This window comes from Garra rufa, chromosome 21 (assembly GCF_049309525.1).
Source record: "Garra rufa chromosome 21, GarRuf1.0, whole genome shotgun sequence".
In the NCBI taxonomy this organism is placed as follows: Eukaryota; Metazoa; Chordata; class Actinopteri; order Cypriniformes; family Cyprinidae; genus Garra; species Garra rufa.
In genome coordinates, this window is record NC_133381.1 from 18,873,866 (window position 1) to 18,895,440 (window position 21,575).

The window sequence follows — 21,575 nt, forward strand, 5'->3', positions numbered from 1 at the left end:
TTTTTATTTATCTTTGAGTATCTGGAGATGGACACATTCATATCAATGAAAAATCTTGATGAGCGAGGCCTGAAGGTCCATGCCATGTTCCGTGAATAATCTATCAGAGCAAGAAATCTCTCATTGTAGCCTATGTGTGTATGTATTTTATGTATTTATATTTTATGTATGTATTTTTACTATTTAAAATAACTGTTTTCTATTTGAATCCGTTTTTTATATTTCTAATAAAATGTAATTTATTCCTGTGATTTAAAAGGTGACTTTTTTTAGCATTACTCCAGTCACATGATCCTAATATTTTAATTTGCTGCTCAAAAAAATTTATAAAATAAATAAAGGTTTCTTTGATTAATATAAAGTTCAGAAGAACAGCATTTATCTGAAATTTAAATCTTTTGTAACATAAATGTCAATTTAAAGCATTGCTAAATAAACATTAATTTCTATCATTTCTTTCTATGGTATAGTGTATAATGTTACAAAAGCTCTTTTTTTTCAGATAAATGCAGATCTCTGGATCTTTCTGTTCATCAAAGAATCCTGAAAAACATGCACTCAACTTCTTTAAATATTGATAATAATAACAATTAAAAAATTTCTTGAGCAGCAAATCATCATATTAGAATGATTTCTGAAGGATCACGTAACATTTAAGACTGCAGTGATGATGCTGAAAATTCAGCTTTGCATCACACAAATAAATGACATTTTAAAATATATTCAAATACGAAATCAGCTCCGTATATTAGACACATTAAATATATTAGATTTAAATTGTGCCATTTTAGCCTAGACATGCTTTACAAAAACAAGAAAACGTGTATTAGTAAAATGAAGGACAGTAACTACAGATCCCCGAAACTGCCATAAATTACTTCGACATACTTCCGGGTTTCCCCGTACAAGGGATTGGGGAATCACGTATTTTTCAGTGGGCGTGGCTTTCGACATCACGCTCGGACGTGGGCGGGGGTGTATTGGGGATGGGTGTGACTTCTGACATCACCCGTGGATGTGGGCGGGGTTGGATGTCCACCGCAGGCTGCAGGAAGCCCTACATGGATTTTACAGTGGTTTCTGTACACAGGTGACCACCAGATGGCAGTAGATGGTCAATATTTTTGTTGATGTGAACAGTTTCGCCATCCATCTGTTAAATGTGACTTTTGCCCTTGTTTCAGAGACCAGAAAGCAAGCTGTACATACAGTCACACACTGTGAAGCCACATAGTCACAATTATGTAATCACAGTAAAAATATTTAATTAAAGAGATATTCGGATATCCAGATGACATTATATTGCATTCGCTGTTAAATCTTAAAAAAAAAAACAGTGTTATTGTCTTTAAAATAAATATTTTCAGTACTATGCTTTCCCCAATATGGTCCCCAGATAACAAAATTGTAATATGTAAACAAAATTAATCTGGTTTCAAAGTGAAATCTGACTGCATTTGATATACACATCAACTAAAAGTTTGGGGTCAGTAAGATTTTTTTTAGAGAAAATAATACTTTTATTTAGATAAATTAATGCATTAATCAAAACTGACCATATTGCAAATATCAGAAAATATATTCAAAGAATCCTACAAAAAATATTCATGTGACACTGGCGTAGTGGCTGCGTAAATTCAGCTTTGCCGTTACAGCAATAAATTACATTTTCAAAATATATTAAAACAGTTATTTTAAATGGTAACACTATTACTGTTTAAATGCATTTTTAATTCAATTAATGCAACTTTTTTGATCATTACAAAATTAATAAAATAAACTAAAAAATCTTACCAACCCCAAACATTTGAACAGTAGAGTAACTGCTTCATTTCTATTAAAACTGATATATTTTTTTCTTTTAAATGCTAAAGCATACATTTTTAAATACAATTTAAAAACAAGATTTCATAATCTCTTTGGGACTGACAATCTGTTGATCAAGGCACATCACAGTAAAATTTCACAGTTGAAAAGCATGTTCATATTTCCATTTAAAAACAATGCAATAGTAAAATAATTCTTCACAGGAAATTTTGACTGTCTTTGCTACCAGCTCCTTGTAATTATGCGCCTTCATTTTTCAATGCCTTGAAAGAGTTTAGTGTACTGAGTCATTCTCAGTCTGGACCACATGTGCTGTGATCTTCTGAGGTTTTCTGTGTGTTAGATCTTCTAGTCTGTGTCATCACTGATCTTTCTGTAGAGAATTGTAATACTCAGTGAGGACTTTCCAGGCTTTAGGCGCCATGAAGCCATCAGGAGGGTTCTCTCCGCTGCGAGCCAGCTTGCGCATCCTGGTCCCGGAGATGAACTCAAAATCAGCATGTCTGGATTGTTTGGGGGGGAAAGAAAAAAAGAAAGCTCCAGCTCCATTAAGGAACCACTTTTACATGCAAATAAGGTTTACTCAGGTTCCTGGTTATTGGAAAAAGACATTTACATACATTACTATTGGAATTCTCCTGAATCAGCATATTTTAAATAGTAATTACAGAAGGTTCAAATGCTCACTGATGCTCCAGAAGGAAACACAATCATTAAGATCCTGGGGGTGAAAACTTTAGAGTAAATTTACCTATTTTAGTCTTCTGGGAAACATTTAAGTATCTACTGTAGCTTCTGAAGGGCAGTACTAAATGAAAAAATATATATATTTAAGCAAAATAAGAAAAATGTACACATCTTCATTTTGTTCAAAAGTTTACACCCCTGGCTCTAATGCATCGTTTTTCCATCTGAAGCATCAGTGAGCATTTGAACCTTCTGTAATAGTCGTATATGAATCCTTCACTTGTCCTCAGCGTAAAAAGATGGCTCTCAAAATCATACAGACATTGTTGAAAAGGGTTCAAATGCACAAAAAATGCTGAAAACCAAAGAATTTGTAGGATCTGAAGGATTTTTCTGAAGAACAACAGACAGTGTAACTGTTCAGGACAAACAAGGGACTCATGAACAACTACCACTAAACAAAAAACACACAGCTGTGGATCATTCAGGTAACAACACAGTATTAAGAATCAAGCGTATGGAAATTTTTAAAAGGGGGCATTAATATAAATTCAGCTATTATTTTCTCTTGTGGACTATATTAAACATCTTTTATGTGAAATATCATATTCAGGTCAGTACTAAATTTTGTAAGATCCCTCTTATTTTGCTAAAATAATGAACATTTTGCAGATTCTGCAGATGTATGTAAACTTTTGACTTACCTTTCTTTATCATAGAAGTCCATCGCCTTCTTGGTCTTATTGTATGCAGCCACTCTGAAGGGGATAATTTCCACAGAGGTGAGTCCAGGGGCCATGGACAGAACCTTGCCTCCATGAGATGGCTCATACATATCCAGTCCTGACTCTGGATGGGGCATCCCAGCAGGATCACGACCCACAATGTAGAAATTAGAACCTGCCACCATCCTTGCACGGCAATGCCACTGGACCTGACAGACACAGACAAGGTTAGCCATTTGTAAAAGTGTGTCACTTCTATGTTATAAGTGAAATGAGAGAAGTTCATAGGAATCTTTAGCTGCATCTGAAATCACATTCTTCCCAACAACATTCATAAAACACACATACTATATAGAGCATACCAGGGCCGGAAATTAACAAGGACTGGTGGCAAAAATGCCTTATAAATTCAAGACAAAGGGGCAGAAAATGCCCCCGCACAATTAAACAATTATGGCTGTCGTGATTAAAATAGAATATGAAAATGAATGAAAAGTGACTATTTGCAATATTTACATTTAGCTCACACTGCATCGGATTGCTTTTACCTGCCGTTTTGTGCAGCACTGAGCCTCATAACCAATCAAACGCATTTCGGTTACACTTAGGAATGCATCGACCAATCAGAGAGATTATTCAGCACAGAAAAAAAACGCCAGAGCTGTTGACGAGCTGTTGGCAAATTCCCTCATCTTAAACAGATACGATGTAAATAAAGGATTAATATTGTAGCTTCAGTGATTATAACAGGAGTTTTTGCATAACTTGTGCTAACGTCATGGACTATGAAGCCAAAATGTGATGTGCCCAAAACTAAACAAAAACGTTTTTATATTGTTTTCTATATTGACATTAATAATCATTATCACAATATAAAAAGCAATAATCTACTATCATGAGTTTTGTCATAAAATTGCAGCACTATGAGCTTCTGTTTTTTACACGCATAATTTTAAACAGTCTATTGTTATTGACAACAGTTAAATATATTGATTAAAGTAATTTGTATACATCTAACTATCTGACATTACAGAAAACATATAGTTTTTAATAATAATAAGGTGATTATAGAAATTGCCCTTACAAATGTTAAAAATGCCCATTTGTAAGGGCAATTTCTATAATCATCTTAAGCAAAAATTGTCCCTTAATGATAAAGTTCATTTCTGACCCAACAGTTGCAATATTACTACTTATTCAAAAGACGTACTTAATATTACTTTATTCACAATGCCATTCAAAAGTTTAGGGTTGTTAAGATGCTATGTGTGTATGAAAGACAATCGTCTTCATACCTCTGTAGGCCCAGCGTACATCATAGGAGAGGGAAAGATGGCCACAATGGTGGATTGTGGGTCTAGAATGCCATCCTCCAGCACCGCCGCATGCTGTTTCATCCTCCAATCCAGAGGCACATCATCATCTTTGGTCCAGCCACCCAAAGGATGTAAAAGTAGCACTGGCCTTCGATATCCGCGCTCCTCCAGTCGCCGACGAGTGTCGGTCATAAGCAGGGCATGGCCATTGTGCACCGGGTTCCTGAGTTGAAAAGCAAACACGGCGTCTGGGAAAACAACGGAATGGCCAAATCCATTACTTGAATTAGTTGAACTGCACAGTGAATTGTAGAATATCATTTGTTTCTCAAGAGGGCGCTAAGAAGCCAGAAAGCCAAGACACTCATGTGGCAAATCAAATTAACAACCTTGATTTCTTATTTTCTTATTGACACCAGCCGGTGAAATCTTGAGATGTGGAATACATGTGATCTTTTGGTAATGCATGTGTTTTTTCAAGCCAAGACAGTGTTTTTAAAATGGGTGTTAAAGCCCAATATAATTCTAATTACATTTTTAACATTGTGCCCTAAATGAGTGCTTTGGATTCCTTGCTTTATATACAGGAAACACCCCGATGCAATCTTGTTGCCATATTTTTGGCTGCCAAGAACCTGTTTGGCCACGTTTATTTTACAAAATCACATCCTACATTGAGAACGACAGCGATTTTCATTAAAGATGTATGGCTACAGCAAAACTTAATTAAGTTTATATGTCTCCAGAAGATTACTCTGTAAACATAGTTACTTTTTAACTCTTAACCATCCTCTTTAACCCATTTGCTTTTACCTGTTTTCATCTGTTTAAATCTCTGCTTCAGCTCCCGTGGAGTGAGACGGTACTCATCCAGACCATCGTTCCATTTGATTCGCTCCAATACCTCTAACTCACCTCCTACCAGCCAATCACCGCTTTCCAGAACCATCTGTTCACAGGTGAGCAGTGACAGCATGTAGTTAGTGTGCATTTCAAAGTTATAACAATCGACTATTGCAACCAGGGGCGCCGCTAAGGGGGGGGGGAAGTTAGGACAATTCTAGGGGCCCACGCCCTTTAGGGGCCCCCAGAGATCTGCTTTGGTGTGGTAGGGGGGGCCCAACCTCATATTTTGTCATAGGGCCCAAAATTGCGAGCGGTGCCCCTGATTGCAACCACTGTATTTTAACTTTTTATAAGAACACAGTTGAGGTTAAACATTTGCAGAATCTGCAACATGCAACTATTTTAGGGATCATACAAAAATGTTTTTTATTATTTAGTACTGACCTGAATGAAATATTTCACATAAAAGAATTTTACATATAGTCCACAAGAGAAAATTATAGTTGAATTTATAAAAATGAGTCAGTTCAAAAGTTTACATACACTTGATTCTTAGTACTGTGTTGTTACCTGAATGATGAACAATTACTCAAAAATTTCAGGTCCCACAAATTCTTTGTGCTTTCAGCATTTTTGTGCATTTAAACCCTTTCTAACAATGACTGTATGATTTTGAGACCCACCTTTTCACACTGAGGAACACAGGAACTGAGGGACTCATAAGCAACTATTACAGAAGTTTCAAACGCTCACTGATGCTCCAGAAGGAAAAACGATGCATTAAGAGTCAGGGATGTAAACTTTTGAACAGAATAAAGATGTGTACATTTTTCTTGTTTTGCCTAAATATATTTTATAAATTCAACTATTATTTTCTGTTGTGGACTATATGTAAACATCTTTTATTTGAAATATCTTATTCCGGTACTAAATAAAAAATAACATGCATTTGTATTAGGGATGCACCGATCCGTATCGGCCGATCACTTGCGCGTTTTGTCAGTAAAGCCGGTTCTGTAATCAGCAGTAAATGCCATCAGGTGCGTGATTTCACGTTGAGCCGTATATACTACACACAGCCGTTGTTCACTGACGAGCTGCGCACATTCACACTGATAATGAACATTGATTTGCGCAGCTCGTCGGTAAACAACGGCTGTGTGTAGTATATACGGCTCAACGTGAAATCACGCACCTGATGGCATTTACCGCTGATTACAGAACCGGCTTTACTGACAAAACGCGCAAGCATGATCGGCCGATTCGTATTGGTGCATCCCTAATTTGTATGATGGATCTTATTTTTTTAAACTGTCTATTTTCGGGTACTAACTGTATTAAACTGAGACTTCTGGAAGTTTTCCTTAATAACTTGTCTTTGGTGATTTGTTACACATTAATTATCAAGACATTTGCTGAAAATTATTAACACCTTTATATAAGGGTGTTTGGGGCAGGATGTTCCCCACTGGCGAGCACATCGTTCTTCCTTTCGATGTTCAAAGAACTCTGGGTTGCGTAAGATGGCAACACGTTTTCCCTGGTACTCCAGAGCCACAGCCTCACTGCCTTGTAGACATTCTTTAATCTCCGTCGCAACAGGAAGGACAATTGGTACTGAGAGGTTGATGGTACCCCCTGTATTTAGGAATAGGCAAGTTAATCTACATATATTAGAAATCATTTTAAAGAACTGAAATAACATAAACCATTTCTTTATAACCTGTGCAAATACCTCTTAACACATAACATCTAAATTCATTACGCATCATTAGCTCCCTGTTCCGCTAATGCCACTAACAATGTAAATCAGTACACTTTGAATGTTATTTGCTTGCATGCAATTGCAACTACTGTTAAAAAATACAGCCTCCTCCCCTGATCGATGTTCACTGACCAACCCAATTAAACCAAACAAAGCGTGTGAGTTTCACAGGAAGCCAGATCATTGCATCATTCTGTCTCCTGAAAGCAGCTTCAGCTCTGGCAACTGCTATTTTATGCATGAAACATCTTCCATATAACAGTGAAGAGCTTAGATCAGCCTTCTGCAGCTGGTATAAGCACCATCGCAAGCATTAAGAAGATCAACCTGACTAAGACTGGTTGCTGTGTGTCAGGGGCGTTTCCTCTAAAGAGGCAATAGTATGAGAAAAAAAAAGTAGTACAAAAATAAATCAGTCGTAAATCAGTCTGAATGAACAATATAATGACGTTAACTAAATTTTAGTTTTTAAAGACTAAAGGTCATTGCACACCGAGTCTGAAATTTTCATATGCGTTTTTTCATATTTGTCATCTTTTCCTATCAAAATGCTTGTTATAGATGGGAAAAATCAGAAAATCAAACCTGATCTGAATTTTTTTAAGATGGACGAATGTTAAAAGTAAGTTAAAAACTTAAAAAGTAAAAGACCTAAAATGACTTGAAAGCATTATCTATGGAAGTTTTTCGTGAGTAAACAAACAGCTTTGTGAAACTTAAAATAAATGTGTGTCTATGACAAATATTTACCAAGCTTCGATGACTGAAAAATAAAAAAATAGTTAAAAGTTAACACAAGTTCACAAATATATTTTTAAACTGTTACTGCTTTGAGTTATTATTTAACAAATTATGTAAAATACTTGATAAAAAAAGAGTCATACTTGGTTTTAATAAATTAAATATTGATTACATTTTTAATGTAAAAATATATGTATTATTAGTTGAAGTAATGTTTATTTAACAGAGAAAATGTGACTGGGACATGAATTTACATTTGATATAAAAACAGACCAAACTAAAAAAAAATAATAACTTTGAGGACTTTGCCTTCTCATTTCGTAACCACTGCTGTGTGTACTAGAGAATAAACAAGTAGCATTAATAAATGGAGGAAAATGGAGAGAGGTGTCTAGTACGGCAACAAGAGTGATCTTGTACGTTACCATCCAGCAGGGTGTTGAAGTGAAGGACTTGTAGGTATTCTCTCTCCCTCATGAAGCCCTTTAGAGGACTAGCCCATCCTTCAGCCAACACCTGCACCCATTGTAGGTCCAACTACACACACAAATACAGAGAGCTGTGTTTACAAACGGAACAGTTAGCTAATATCATATTCTTCCAGATGTCTGTTCAGATTGATTGTCTGTAGGCTTATACAACATCATGGAATAATATGTGAGAATAAGTTTAAGGAACAGCATTGTTGTGGTTTCTGGAATAAATTAGGTAAGAACACACTGTCCATGGGCTGATAAAGCAGTTGTGGGTCAACCTGCCAATAATTCACTCATATTTATGAGCACATGAACTTGAGTGGTCACTGGCCTTGAGGACAAATGCTGCTGATTACCTGGGTGATGCTGATAGAGGGCAGGGTGCTGGCATCTGTCTGTGCCAGCTTCAGTCTGTTCTCAGGCACAAACAGTTCATTAATCTCCCCTACAGCTCCACTGGGAACGATGCTCTGTGAAAGAGAAATCATCAAAGAGTTGAATGAAAAAAGAAGAACTGTATTTTGTATCTAATGGCACGTGCAGCTGTTACCCTAAGGAGCTATTTTTATCTGATCTGACCCTTAATAATGACTTTCATCTGAGTAATTGCAATGTTGTTGCAAAGTTTGTTCAATTATAGTTTCAATTATCAGTTATATGTGTGATACCTTATTACAGTTTTTCAGTCAGTTTATTACATCTGTCAATTTTGATCAACTTAATACATATTTGCTGAATAAATGTATTAAAGGTGACAAATGAAAATCTGACTTTTTCCGTGATTACAGGGATAGTTCACCCAAAAATGAAAATTTGATGTATATCTGCTTACCCCCAGTGCATCCAAGATGTAGGTGACTTTGTTTCCTCAGAAAAACACAAACAAAGATTTTTAACGAAAACCGGTGCAGTCTGCCAGTCATATAATGGAAAAAGTAAACAAAAACATGCACAGACAAATCCAAATTACACCCTGCGACTCGTGACGATACATTAATGTCCTAAGACACGAAACGATCGCTTTTTGCGAGAAACTGAACAGTATTTATATCATTTACCTTTGATACACAGCAATGTCCATCTGTCCTGAGCACGAGTTTAGCATCCGGCTCGTTACATGTGAACGCGCGCTGCCGTAGTATACGCAAACGCCGGAAGGGGAAATCAGTGAAAAGTCCCGGATGAGTTCGTAATCTTTTAGCTTTAAATCGATTTGAACAATCAGGATAAGCGCAAGTAATTGAATAGCCACTATACCCACAATATCTGTGCTCTATGTAAACAATGAGTGTTGTATTCATGCGACAGATCGCTTCCGCCGTTTGCGTATTCTACACCAGAGCGCGTTCACATGTCACGAGCCGGATACTAAACTCGTGCTCAGGAGAGATGGACGTGGCTGTGTATCAAAGGTAAAAAAATGATATAAATACTGTTCAGTTTCTTGCAAAAAACGATTGTTTCGTGTCTTAGGACATCAATGTATCGTCACGAGTCACAGGGTGTAATTTGGATTTGTCTGTGCATGTTTTTATTTACTTTTAAAGGTTTGGTGCCCATCCACGTCCATTATATGACTGGCAGACTGCACCAGTTTTCGTTAAAAATCTCTGTTTGTGTTCTGCTGAGGAAACAAAGTCACCTACATCTTGGATGCTCTGGGGGTAAGCAGATACACATCAAATTTTCATTTTTGGGTGAACTATCCCTTTAAGTGCTAAAATCGGGTCCTTGGTGCATCTGCCAACCCAGAAAATGTGAAAAGAACAACCCAGTAATTTTTTTTGGTAAGCCTTTCTCTGCCAGCTTGTGAAAAAATACAATTGATGTACAAAGGGGATTTTATTATAATATTACCACCCCTTAATTGGCAATTTTGCACTGTTTTCGCAAGCGACAAAGTGTACCAGTTCTAACGCCATGACAAATGTTTGAGCAAAGCATGCTAACTGTTCTGTTGCTGGCTCCACAGAGGATTTAATATAAACTTGTGATTTCATTCCCAGCTGTTTACCTTCACAGACTCAACCGACTGTTTTTGTAACTCGTGTGTTTTCAACATAAACTTGTGTGTTTGTTTACAGTTTAAGCGCAGTAAAACATGAAAGAGAACTTAGTATAGAACTCACATGTCATGTGACAGCCGCTTTCTGTGCTTCGGATGTATGCACTCAGAAAAACATAGATCAGAAGAGTACACTAATATGGTTTAAAACACATGATGTCAGCGTGATAGACATGATCATCAAAACCAAACAGATGTTTTGATGAGTATTCGAGTTAGAAGCTGTAAAGGCACAGCTCTATTGGAAAAGGGGGATGGGGAGCATCAGCTCATTTGCATTTAATGAGCCATGCATGAAAACAGCGTGTTTCTGCTTCCAATCAAAATAGGCATTTTGATATTGGTATAATAAATGATCTGTGGGGTATTTTGAGCTGAAACTTCACAGACACATTCTGGGGACACCTGAGACTTATTTGAACGTATTGTAAATAATAGGTCTCCCTTAATTTCTTAAAAAGAAGACAATTCTGACCCCAAACTTTTAAATGCTAGTGTATTTTTGTGTTCCACAGATGAAAATGACCATTGGTTTGGCACAACATGAGGGTGAGTAAATAAATAATGAGTTTTATTGTTAGGTGAACTATCCCTCTATCCTTTCATTTTTACTACAAGTGAACTGGAATAAAATATCCTGCCCTATCTACTAAGGTTGCGTCCTTTGCAGGCAGTTATAATAGTTTTAACCTTGGACTTCTGATCATGAGGTACTCTAAAGATAAAGGTACATCCACCAATTGGGAAATGGCAAATGAAAGGTATTCTCAAGCCTGTGTTCAGCTTCTGACTAACCTGCTCCTTCAAAAGCTCCACCACCTGCTGAATACATTCGTTCACAGTGAGCTCTCCAGACTTCAGAATCAGCTCAGGAGCCTCTGGATGCTCATACTCAGAATCTATACCGGTGAAGCCTGAGTGAAAAACGAAGGAGGGCAAAAAAAAAAATTTGGTTTTTGAAAAACGTGTTTTGCACATACTTTTGGGAAATGCACAGTTGTAAAGTTTCTGTTTTTTATATCACCTTTAATCTCTCCGGCTCTTGCTTTTTTGTAGAGTCCTTTAACATCTCTCCTTTCACACACCTCAAGAGGAGCGTTCACAAACACCTCAAAAAATGGCAAACCTGCTTTCTCATGGATCTTCCGGGCCTCTGCACGGTCCTGCAAAGGCAAGATGTAGACCATTATGCAGTTTTTATGGATAAAAATGGTTTAAAAAATGAAAACACAGCAGTCTTTGGTTATCTTCATTTGCAAGTCACTTCGAAAAACAGTATTTGCTAAAATAAGGAATTGGGGCCATTTATCCATCTTTTTCTTTAATGCGAAAGTAAGCCTATGGGCGAGACTTTTGGTTCATTAGCTGCTATAGGGAAATAACAAAGAATAACAATGTGTAGTGAACAGTAACTGTTTGCACTACAAACCAGTGTGTTCATAATTAAGATAATACATTAAAATAATATGGTAAGACACCAATTTGCAATATCAAGCAGCAAAACGAGCTGTTTTGTACAGTTAAAAGTATCTGGATGCAGATAAGACCAGAAGCCAGACCCATTCAATTTACAAATAAATGCTCCCACTCTTAATGGAAGAAAAAGGTGGACACTGCAGTGGGTTTAAAACTTTTACAAACATAAGTTGTGATCTTACTGTTGTGATTTTGATTAGATTTTTTGAATTAATAGTATTTTCACAGTATTTGGGATAAAACAATACTAGACGTTGGCTCACTTTGGTATACGGCGAGATGAAACTTGTAATGCAAACCAGCCCAGCATCTGCAAACAGTTTGGCCACTTCAGCAATACGTCGAATATTCTCCTCACGATCCTCAGAAGTAAAGCCCAGGTTCTTATTCAGGCCGTGACGGATGTTATCACCATCCAAAGAGTAGCAGGGAATGGCGTGAGAGACCAGATACTCCTCTAAAGCGAATCCCACTGTTGTCTTACCAGCCCCTGACAGACCTGAGTACACACACACACACACACACACACACACACACACACATTTTTTTTACTCTTGAATGGAATTTCATTTGGCTTTGTTAAACCTGCACTATTGTTTAAAGTTTGGGCTCAGATTGCCAGATTAGATTGTAATGATATTTCACATTACATTTTTACTGTATTTTTGATCAAATGCATAAGAGAGAAATCTTACCAAACAGTACTTAAAGTTAAAATTTTGAAATTGTGATTAATCTCATGATTTTTATTAACTTCCTTTTAAGTAAAGAATAAAAAATGTGCAAGTTGTTTCCAGTAACAAGGAACTTGTATCTGGTTCATGTTCATAACATGAAACTTGAGACACACAGAGGGGGTAGTGGAGGTTCTGAAGGCAAAAAATCTGTATTGAAAAACCCAGTGTGATAAAAAAAACTTTACAATCAGCGCCTGGGGTTTCAAGTTCTCACAGACTTGCTTTACAGGTGTCACGGGTTTATGAAATTATTTCCCCATTTCAATCTGGTTAGTCTGACAACTTTGCTGTCATTGCTGTTTTTAAACAGAAGCATGTTTTGTATATTTTTTTTATTCAAACTGGTTGCAAGTTGTGCAATATGTATTTATTTTAAATTAGTGGTGGGCCGTTAGCTGGGTCTAAGATATGATGACTTTCACCTTGATATTTTAGCGCGGATGATGTATACGTATACCTAGTCGAATTGCACTGTAGGGGGCGAGAACGAGTCTCCAACTTCTGTGAAATGACCACATCAAATGAGACGTGCAAAGTCTGCAAACATGGATGCAGCTATGAAGCCGCTTCAGGGCAGGTGCGTTGCTAGACCCTACTGGGGCAGGCGCCCCAGTGAAAATCTGCTGTGCCCCAGTAAAATCTCAAGTTTGAGTTATAATTTACTTTGATAATCCCGAAATAAAGACATTAAACTATATGCAACAACTGAATTGACGCTTCTAAAAGCAACGCAGTTTAATCGAAGACTATGCATGCAGATAGGCTATTCTTTCCCGTGCGCGTCTGTGTATTTAACGGCAACGCGCACGTCGTGCAGCCTTTTGCGCAGAAGTACTTGGTTACACAAGTTTGTATAGGTACTTATGTTGTAAATGCAATTGTCAAGCAGTTTGTGATGCATTTTGGAAACAGGAGATGAGCGCCTGATCTAATGCGCCACCTGGCCCGTTCTGAAGACTTACTTTTAGTCATTATTTGGGTAGCACGCATATTCTGAATGCCTTCAGCAGAATTCAAATTAGCCATTTTAATCTAGATTAATCTAGATTAAAAAAAATAATCTATGCCCACCCCTAATTTTAACCCTTATGCGGTCTTCGGGGGATTTCTGGACCCCGAATGGCGTTCGCTAAAATTTAAAAAAAATGTTCCCTTTGTCCAAATGGTATGAGACTTTGTAAATCAATCAACACTATCTTGATCTACAAATAAAAAATTAAATTGGAATCATAGCTTGATTTCATGTTAGTGTGAAAAAAATTAGGGGTGGGAATCTTCAGGCACTTCACGATCCGATCCGATTCCGATTCTGGGAGTCACGATCCGATTCCAAAACGATTCTTGATCTACATTTTTTCCCCCAATTAATTCTTCTGCTGTGCAAATACAACTTTACAATTTTAAAAACATGTAAAATTGCAGTTTCTATGCTTTTTGTTTATAGTTGGAATCTCTGTTAAAGTAGGTGTGTCAATCTTCACCGGTTTCAAGATTCAAGTTGATTACTGTTTTCATTAACAACTAAATATCACGATGAACACATTCTCAGTTTTCAATAGTACTGCACATGGCTACATTTTCATATTTGTTTTATATCAAATTTAATTTGGGCCAACTTTACTTTATTTTTTTAAATTATGTAAGCAAGGTACTTTTTAAAACAATTACTTATTTAAAATAAGTTTTCTTCAGGTATCCGAAAGTTTACAGACAATAGTTTTTTCTTTTTTCCTCAGCATTACTGCCATTTTATTATTACTGATGGATCATAGACAGGGAGCTTTAACAGGCTGCATTCAAACTAATGCACAGCAGTGGCGAGAGGTGACACTTTTATTTACCAGGTATGCTGAGTGCTAAAACCACCAGCAATACCAAAAATAATAATATCTTTACATTATTTAGACACCAATAAAATCAGAGACGAAATCATATTTTAATATTTCCTCTTTTTCCTGTTTATTATTATTTTTAAAAATATATATATACATTTTATATAGGCTATTTTTTTCTGTGGACTTTAAACTTTTGAATTGTTGAGAAATTATGAAAATATACATATTATAATATACAAAAATACAATACATTTTTGGCAATCAGGATCTGGCAGCAACAGCGCGTTTTTCCGCTTGGGCGAGCGCTTCTCGGACAGCTTACCCCGCGAATGAAATCACGCGCATGACAGCAAAACAGAATGCGCATCAATTCTGAGGAGTCGAGGAAGATGCGGAGAATCTGCTTGCCCAGAAGATTCAAATAAGGGATTCATTTATAAGCATGTTTATATTATTTAACACGTGAACGCATTCTCTCTGACAGCCTGAGTATGCAGGGCATTAGCAGCTTACTGTATATGGACGGAACGCCAATGATGCACAGATCTATTTCAATATATCAGATGTTTTGTCCTGCTCTGAAAACATAACTGACTGGATGTACAGTTTCGTTTCAAACTATTCCAAAATGCAAGTGCATTTAACCGCATCTGCAATCGAGCTTCTGTCAGTGCAACAGTTTCTTGCATTCCAGACGGCAGAAATGAACGCATATCTAAAGTAAAACACGACGGATGGAAGCACACTGTCAAGCATTATGCGCACGTGTCTCACAGTGCAAATTCTGTGCGCTGTAGCCAGCCGCGTCTCTAGCGCGCACACGTGCCATATGCAGAAAAAAAAAACAAGCTCAGAATCGATTCTGAAATATTAGGAATCGATTCAGAATCGTTGAAGAGAGAATCGCGATGCATCGATGCATCGATTTTTTCTCCCACCCCTAAAAAAAATACTCACGTAAAATAATAGTTAAAAAAACAAATGTTATTTTCCTGTTTATTAATGTTTTTACTCCTAAAGTGTGCAGTTTTTGGAGGATTTAGGATATTATTTTAATATATATAAATTAATAAATTAATATTTTTTATAGGTTTTTATACAAAAACAGCTTTTTTTGTAAAATTCCCTTTCATAAAAAACCCACATGTCTAAATTTCGTTCATGGGGATAAAATGGATAATTTCACATGGTTTAGTGTAAGATTTTTGCCCATCTTTTGGAAAATCCAGTTTTAAACGTAAAAAAAATACTTTTACCAGTAGGTGGCTGCAGAGCTCCACTATATGCTTTTTGCTATTTGACCACCTGAAAGATAGCCTATCTTTTAACAAGTTTTTTTCAGTTGAGTTCATATCTACATATCATGAAACACACAGGACTACATTTGGAGACCATAAAACAAGCTCTCTTATAATTTGTCAAAAAAAAGAAAAAAAGATGTTGTTGTTGCATTCTTATGTTCATGTTGTGTACTGCTACTCAATATGTAATAGAACTGGTATTGTTTCAGTACAAAAAATGCTTAACTTTGACAAAAAGCATTTTTTATTGTTATAATTGTGATTTCATAATATGTAGATATGTACTCAACTGAAAAAAACTTGTGAAAAAATATCTTATTGTTGGTCAAATAGCAATTACTATTAAAAATAAATATTTATTTAATAATTTATATATATTTAAAAAATAGCATAAATCCTACGAAAACTGCACAAATGTGGAGCAAAAACATTAATAAACAGGAAAAAAATTATTATATATTTTTTTAAAAATATTATTTTGTTACAAAATTTAAGTTTTTTAAGACCATGAGTGTGATTCCAAAACGAAGACCACATAAGGGTTAACTGATGTGTGTGTGTGTGTGTGTGTGTGTGTGTGTGTGTGTGTGTGTGTGTGTGTGTGTGTGTGTGTGTGTGTGTGTGTGTGTGTGTGTGTGTGTGTGTGTGTGTGTGTGTGTGTTCGTGCATTACCTGTGAGCCAGACTGTACATCCTCTGAAACCTCCTCTGGTTCCCACGACCTGCCCTCTCTTGCTGCGGCTGACATGATGGGCCTGGTAAACCACGTTAGTGGACTTTTGCAGATCCTACAAAAACACATACAAACATTTAGAGCAGGTTAAAGCCGCATTCTAAGGATATGTTTCATGAGTTCATGCAATTAAACCCCTGACACTGGCATTGATAGCAGGGTCATTCTCTACTGTTTGAACCACAAGAGTGCATTAACCTTTCATTGCACTTTATTCTAATTACAGTAATATGATTCATTTACTGTCTGCAGTTTATGACTCATAAAAAAAACAGAATGATAAACAGCAAAGGCTCATATATTAAAACTGAAAGCATAATTTACTACACTACCGTTTTAATGAATTTTAATGTTTTTAAAGAAGTATCTTCTGCTCACTAAGCCTGCATTAATTTGATTCAAAATACAGCAAAAGCGGGAATATTGTGAAATGTTGTGAAAATAACTGCTTTCTATTTGAACATGTTTTAAAATGTAATTTATTCCTGTGATCAAAGCTAAATTTTCATCCTCATTACTCCAGTCACATGATCCTTCAGAAATCATTCTAATATTCAGATTTTCTGTTCAAGAAACACCTTTTTATCAATATTTAAAACATTATATAATAAAGACATTTATAATGTTACAAAAGATTTCTATTTCAGAAAAATGCTGTTCTGCTGAACTTTCTATTCATTAAAAAAACTTGAAAAATATCTACTCATCGGTTTTAAACATAATAATAATAAATATTATTTGAGCAGCAAAATGATTTCTGAAGGATCATGTGACTGGAGCAGTGATGCTAAAATTCAGCTTCAAAAATCACAGGAATAAATCAAATTTTAAAAAACATTTAACTAGAAAACAGTTACTTTAAATAGTAAAAATATTTCACAATTTTACTGTTTTTGCTGTACTTTGGATCAAATAAATGCAGGCTTGGTGAGCAGAAGAAAAAAAAAATTGTTCCAAAACTTTGACTGGTAAATTACACTTTAACTAATTTAATAAATAGAAATGAAAATCATGAAAAGTTTAATGATTTTGGTTGCTTAATGGTTCCATTAATGATTATTGTACACCGTTAAGGAATAAATATTTTAGAGAAAAAATAAACAATTTATGCTTACGCTTATTCATTTATTTATTTTATAGTGTTTTAGAGGCTATTTAGTTGTGGTATTATATATCAATAATGCATTAATCAAATCGAAGTGACAGTAAATTTATTTCAGTAAGTTTAGTAAGTTTATTTTAAAAAAATGCTGTTCTTTTGAACTTTCTGTTCATCAAAGAATACTGAAAATTTCCACAAAAATATTAGGCAACTGTTTACAATATTGATAAGAATAAGAAATCGTTCTTGAGCACCAAATCTGCATATTAAAATGATTCCTGAAGGATCATGTGGCACTGATGACTGGAGTAATGGCTGCTGAATATTCCAATATGTCTTTAGTATTTGACCAAATCATGAAGACACAAGTTACTTTTCTTTTCCTTTAGTTTGGACAATCTATAGTGTCCTGTTAAGAAAGAACTGTCACTTTATGAAATTTACAAAGGGTTTAGGGTATGAAAGAAGAATCAGTGCATATTACAGCTATTGGTCTCAGATTGGGTGTCATGAATACAACGTGGTCAGTGTGCTGCCGTTGTAGCCGTAATGATGTGGCTAATTCACATCTCTCACTCTTACACACACTCATAGCTGTATTGCCTTAGCCTCAGTTCCCTGCAGAGCTTCTCAGTGAGGACCAAGGTGGAAAAATACTGGGTTTGTGTGGGACGAGCTGCAGGAAAACCAACGCTGCTTTATAAACAGACCATTATATTCATTAACTAGGAATGCATCAACTTTGGACAGGACACACACCCTCACACAGGGTCAGATATGAAATTCTCACTGGCTGTTACAAGTCAGATAAAAAAAAGGATAAATCATGCACTTACAACTCAGTCAGTGATGCAATTTAGCTATACACACAGCCTTTTCTTCATACCCCCCGTCTCGAATTTACTTGTGGAGTGGTTGAAAAACAAATAGATTTATTCATCGTACTGACGGACCACCTCTCTTAAATACACGCTTTTTTCCCTTTTATTTTCTCTGCTAAACCAGGCATACAGTGCCAGTATAGACTTTTAAGAATGAAAACTGTAGAAGTCAAAGATAACAGCCTGAATGTATGAATGAAAGGCACTAAATCAGCTAAATAAAACTCTAACCTCTGCACAGGGTCTAACAGACTCTGAATCTTTGTACGTCTGTTTTACTGGCTGCAGGTGTCATGTTTCGGTGTTTTCTAAGACAACAGATCTGGGTAGAGAATCTTGTAATGTTTTTGTAGGTTTCAATTTTATAAAAAAACTGACATCTGGCTCTCCATAACAAAAAGGAATGTGGAGGGGCTTTTTTGTCCTTTTTAAAAATAAGTGACAGAGAAGGCAGCCATTTTAGAAGTTTCTGCTATAGTGGTGTTAATTTTGTTATCATTTGCAGTGATTACTAAAACTGTATTGGAAAAAATAGACTCCTCCCTGGTGGTTTACTCTTATCTCTGAGAAGGACTTTTTATATAAAGTTTAATATAAAGTTAACCATTTATCTGATGGTTTATTGAATTCATATAACGGTATACAGCTTACATGCACAAAATCACCCAAACAATCAAGTGTAATACTTTTTCTCAAGTTCAGTGTGCCTCACCAGCTGAGCTCTGATCCCTGACTTGAACTATTTTTTCTCTAGCAGTGGTTTTGGTAACACTTTAGAATAGGTAACACTTATTCACTATTAACTATGACTTATTAGCATGCATAATACTAGAAAATTGGCCATTTATTAGTACTAATTAAGCACATATTAATGCCTTATTCTACATGACCTTATTCTACATCCCTAATCCTACCCAATATCTAAACCTAACAACTACCTTACTAACTATTAATAAGCAGCAAACTAGGAATTTATTGAAGGAAAAGTCGTAATTAATAGTGAATAAGTGTTACCTATTCTAAAGTGTTACCGTGGTTTTCACAACTACTTCTTTTTGTGAATTTTGTCCTCCAAACTACTCCAGTGTTATCACATTTTTTTGAAAAAGTAAACAATTAAATTACACTGGCATACATTTAGACAAGAATCAACTATATAAAAGCAGATTAACTAAAAATTCAAAGCTGACAAAGATATTTTTCATAAACGTCACAGTCCCAAGATTTATATGGTGTAAATGTATAGCTAAATGTATTTCAGTACTACAGAAATATCAAACCATTATTTTGTTCAATATAAAATTTTACATTTTTAATGAATTAATTAAAACTATGAAGGAATGAAAAGAACAATGAAATGTTTAAAACTTTACATTTAGTTACAAAACTTAGTTAATGGCAAGTTTCCATTGTGACAATAGTGCACCAAGGACAACGTTCAATGAACTCTCAGTAAAGTTCAATGGAGCAGTAGAACTTTAATAGTAAAAACGTGTGAAAACTACTAGTCACATTTCTGTTTAGAATTTTGAATAAGTTCGTGTTGCAGTGTTATACCCTTCAAATTTATCTAGTTTTTATGATTTTTAAACCCTAGCCTTACATTGACTTACAGCTGAGCGCTTGCCCAATATCTCCCCAAATGATCGCAGTCTGTTATATAACACATGAAAAAAGTTAGCTGTCATTCCGAAGAACCCCATATCCGCACATCCCAGACATCCCCTGCAAAACACAGCGAATGTCCGAGGAACGCCGAAGAATAAAATACACCCCTGACAAAATAAACAACCCACCACAGAGAAGTTGTGCTAGGGGCGTTCTGTCTAGTCTCACCGGTTTTGGTGTTGCGTTTCCAGGCATCTCGCTCCGGTGCAGTGCGCTCGTGTTTGGACCTTCGCTCGGAGGCGGGGCGGACTCGACTCGCAGGTGAACTTCTTGAAGGTAGTTTGTGGAGACGCGGAAAGAGAAGTGTTTTTAAGAGCGTCGCGAGACACGTCGCATTCCAACGGCCCTGCCCTCGTCCCACCTCCCGGGACCCGAAATCTGCATACGGCTGAATGGAGAGCAGTGTACCGGTATGAGACTGTAAGGCACTGAGGAGGAGGGATCATGAGCTATGGGATAAGACGGGGGCGGGGAGAAGGATGTGAAGAGAAAAGAGACCCTTGTTCTGCGTTCATGTGTGAAATTAAAATGATTTTTGGCGTGGGGAGAGTGAAATGATTTAATGACTTTTTAAGGGAGTTTGTGATTTTCTCTAACTAAAATTCTCTTTAAACAAATTCTGAATTATAGGTTATCTATCATAAGAAACTTTCAACTTGGACACATGTTTGCTCCCAAGGTCCAGTTTATTGTACTTCTGGAACAAACGGACAAATCATACAACATATAAAATCATTTCAAGGTTCCCACAGCTTTTACCCATTGCGTTTCCATGACATTTCCAGCCCTAACAAATAATAATAATAAAAAAGTAATTGCATTCCCAGAGTAAATCTAGTCTAGATATTTTAAAGTTCAACATAACTACAAAATAATTTAAAAAAAAAAACATATTCACTAGAGACATTTCCATGTAATGCTAGGAATGTATGCTGTGATGTTTTGAGTAAAATGTTTATACTGTAGACTACATTTTATTAACCTTCATTCATTTTGTAAGAACAAAATTGCATGGAAATTGAATCTGCTGAATTAGAAATGTTTTTTTACACATATACTACTAGTCAAAAGTTTTTGAACAGTAAGGTTTTAATGTGAAAAAACTCAGTATTATTATCACCACCAAAGGTTTTAATGTAAAGAAGCTCTTCTGCTCACCAAGCCTGCATTTATTTGATCCAAAGTACAACAAAAGCAGTAAAAATGAAATTATTTTGGCTATTTAAAATAACATTTCTATTTGAATAATTTTAAAAGGTAATTTATTCCTGTGATTTCAAAGCTGAATTTTCAGCATCATTACTCAAGTCACACGATCCTTCAGAAATCATTCAAATATTCTGATTAGCTGCTCAAAAAAACATTTATTATTATTATTATATTGAAAACAGCTGA

At 35.8% G+C, this 21,575-nt stretch overlaps 1 protein-coding gene across 1 annotated transcript; it reads right to left on the minus strand.

Moving 5' to 3' along the window:
* Positions 1 to 1,240: 1,240 nt before the first annotated feature.
* On the minus strand, positions 1,241 to 20,567 carry papss2a (3'-phosphoadenosine 5'-phosphosulfate synthase 2a). Its single transcript, XM_073826710.1, has 12 exons — positions 20,349 to 20,567; positions 16,470 to 16,584; positions 12,188 to 12,423; positions 11,473 to 11,611; positions 11,244 to 11,362; positions 8,740 to 8,853; positions 8,333 to 8,444; positions 6,834 to 7,039; positions 5,369 to 5,504; positions 4,535 to 4,803; positions 3,219 to 3,448; positions 1,241 to 2,330 (listed from the first exon to the last, which is right to left on the minus strand). Exons 1-12 carry the CDS (start codon positions 20,373 to 20,375, stop codon positions 2,189 to 2,191), a joined length of 1,845 nt encoding a protein of 614 aa, XP_073682811.1. The 5' UTR covers positions 20,376 to 20,567; the 3' UTR covers positions 1,241 to 2,188.
* Between the last annotated feature and the right edge of the window lie 1,008 nt (positions 20,568 to 21,575).

Bases quoted from the DNA above. Each gene is read 5' to 3' on its own strand.
- papss2a (XM_073826710.1), bottom strand. From the start codon at position 20,375: ATGCCTGGAAACGCAACACCAAAACCG. The intron at 11,612-12,187 runs GTGAGCCAACGT...TTGCCTTTGCAG, and splicing joins TCATCTCGCCGTATACCAAA to GACCGTGCAGAGGCCCGGAA. The intron at 8,445-8,739 runs GTAATCAGCAGC...TTGTGTGTGTAG, and splicing joins CCTCTATCAGCATCACCCAG to TTGGACCTACAATGGGTGCA.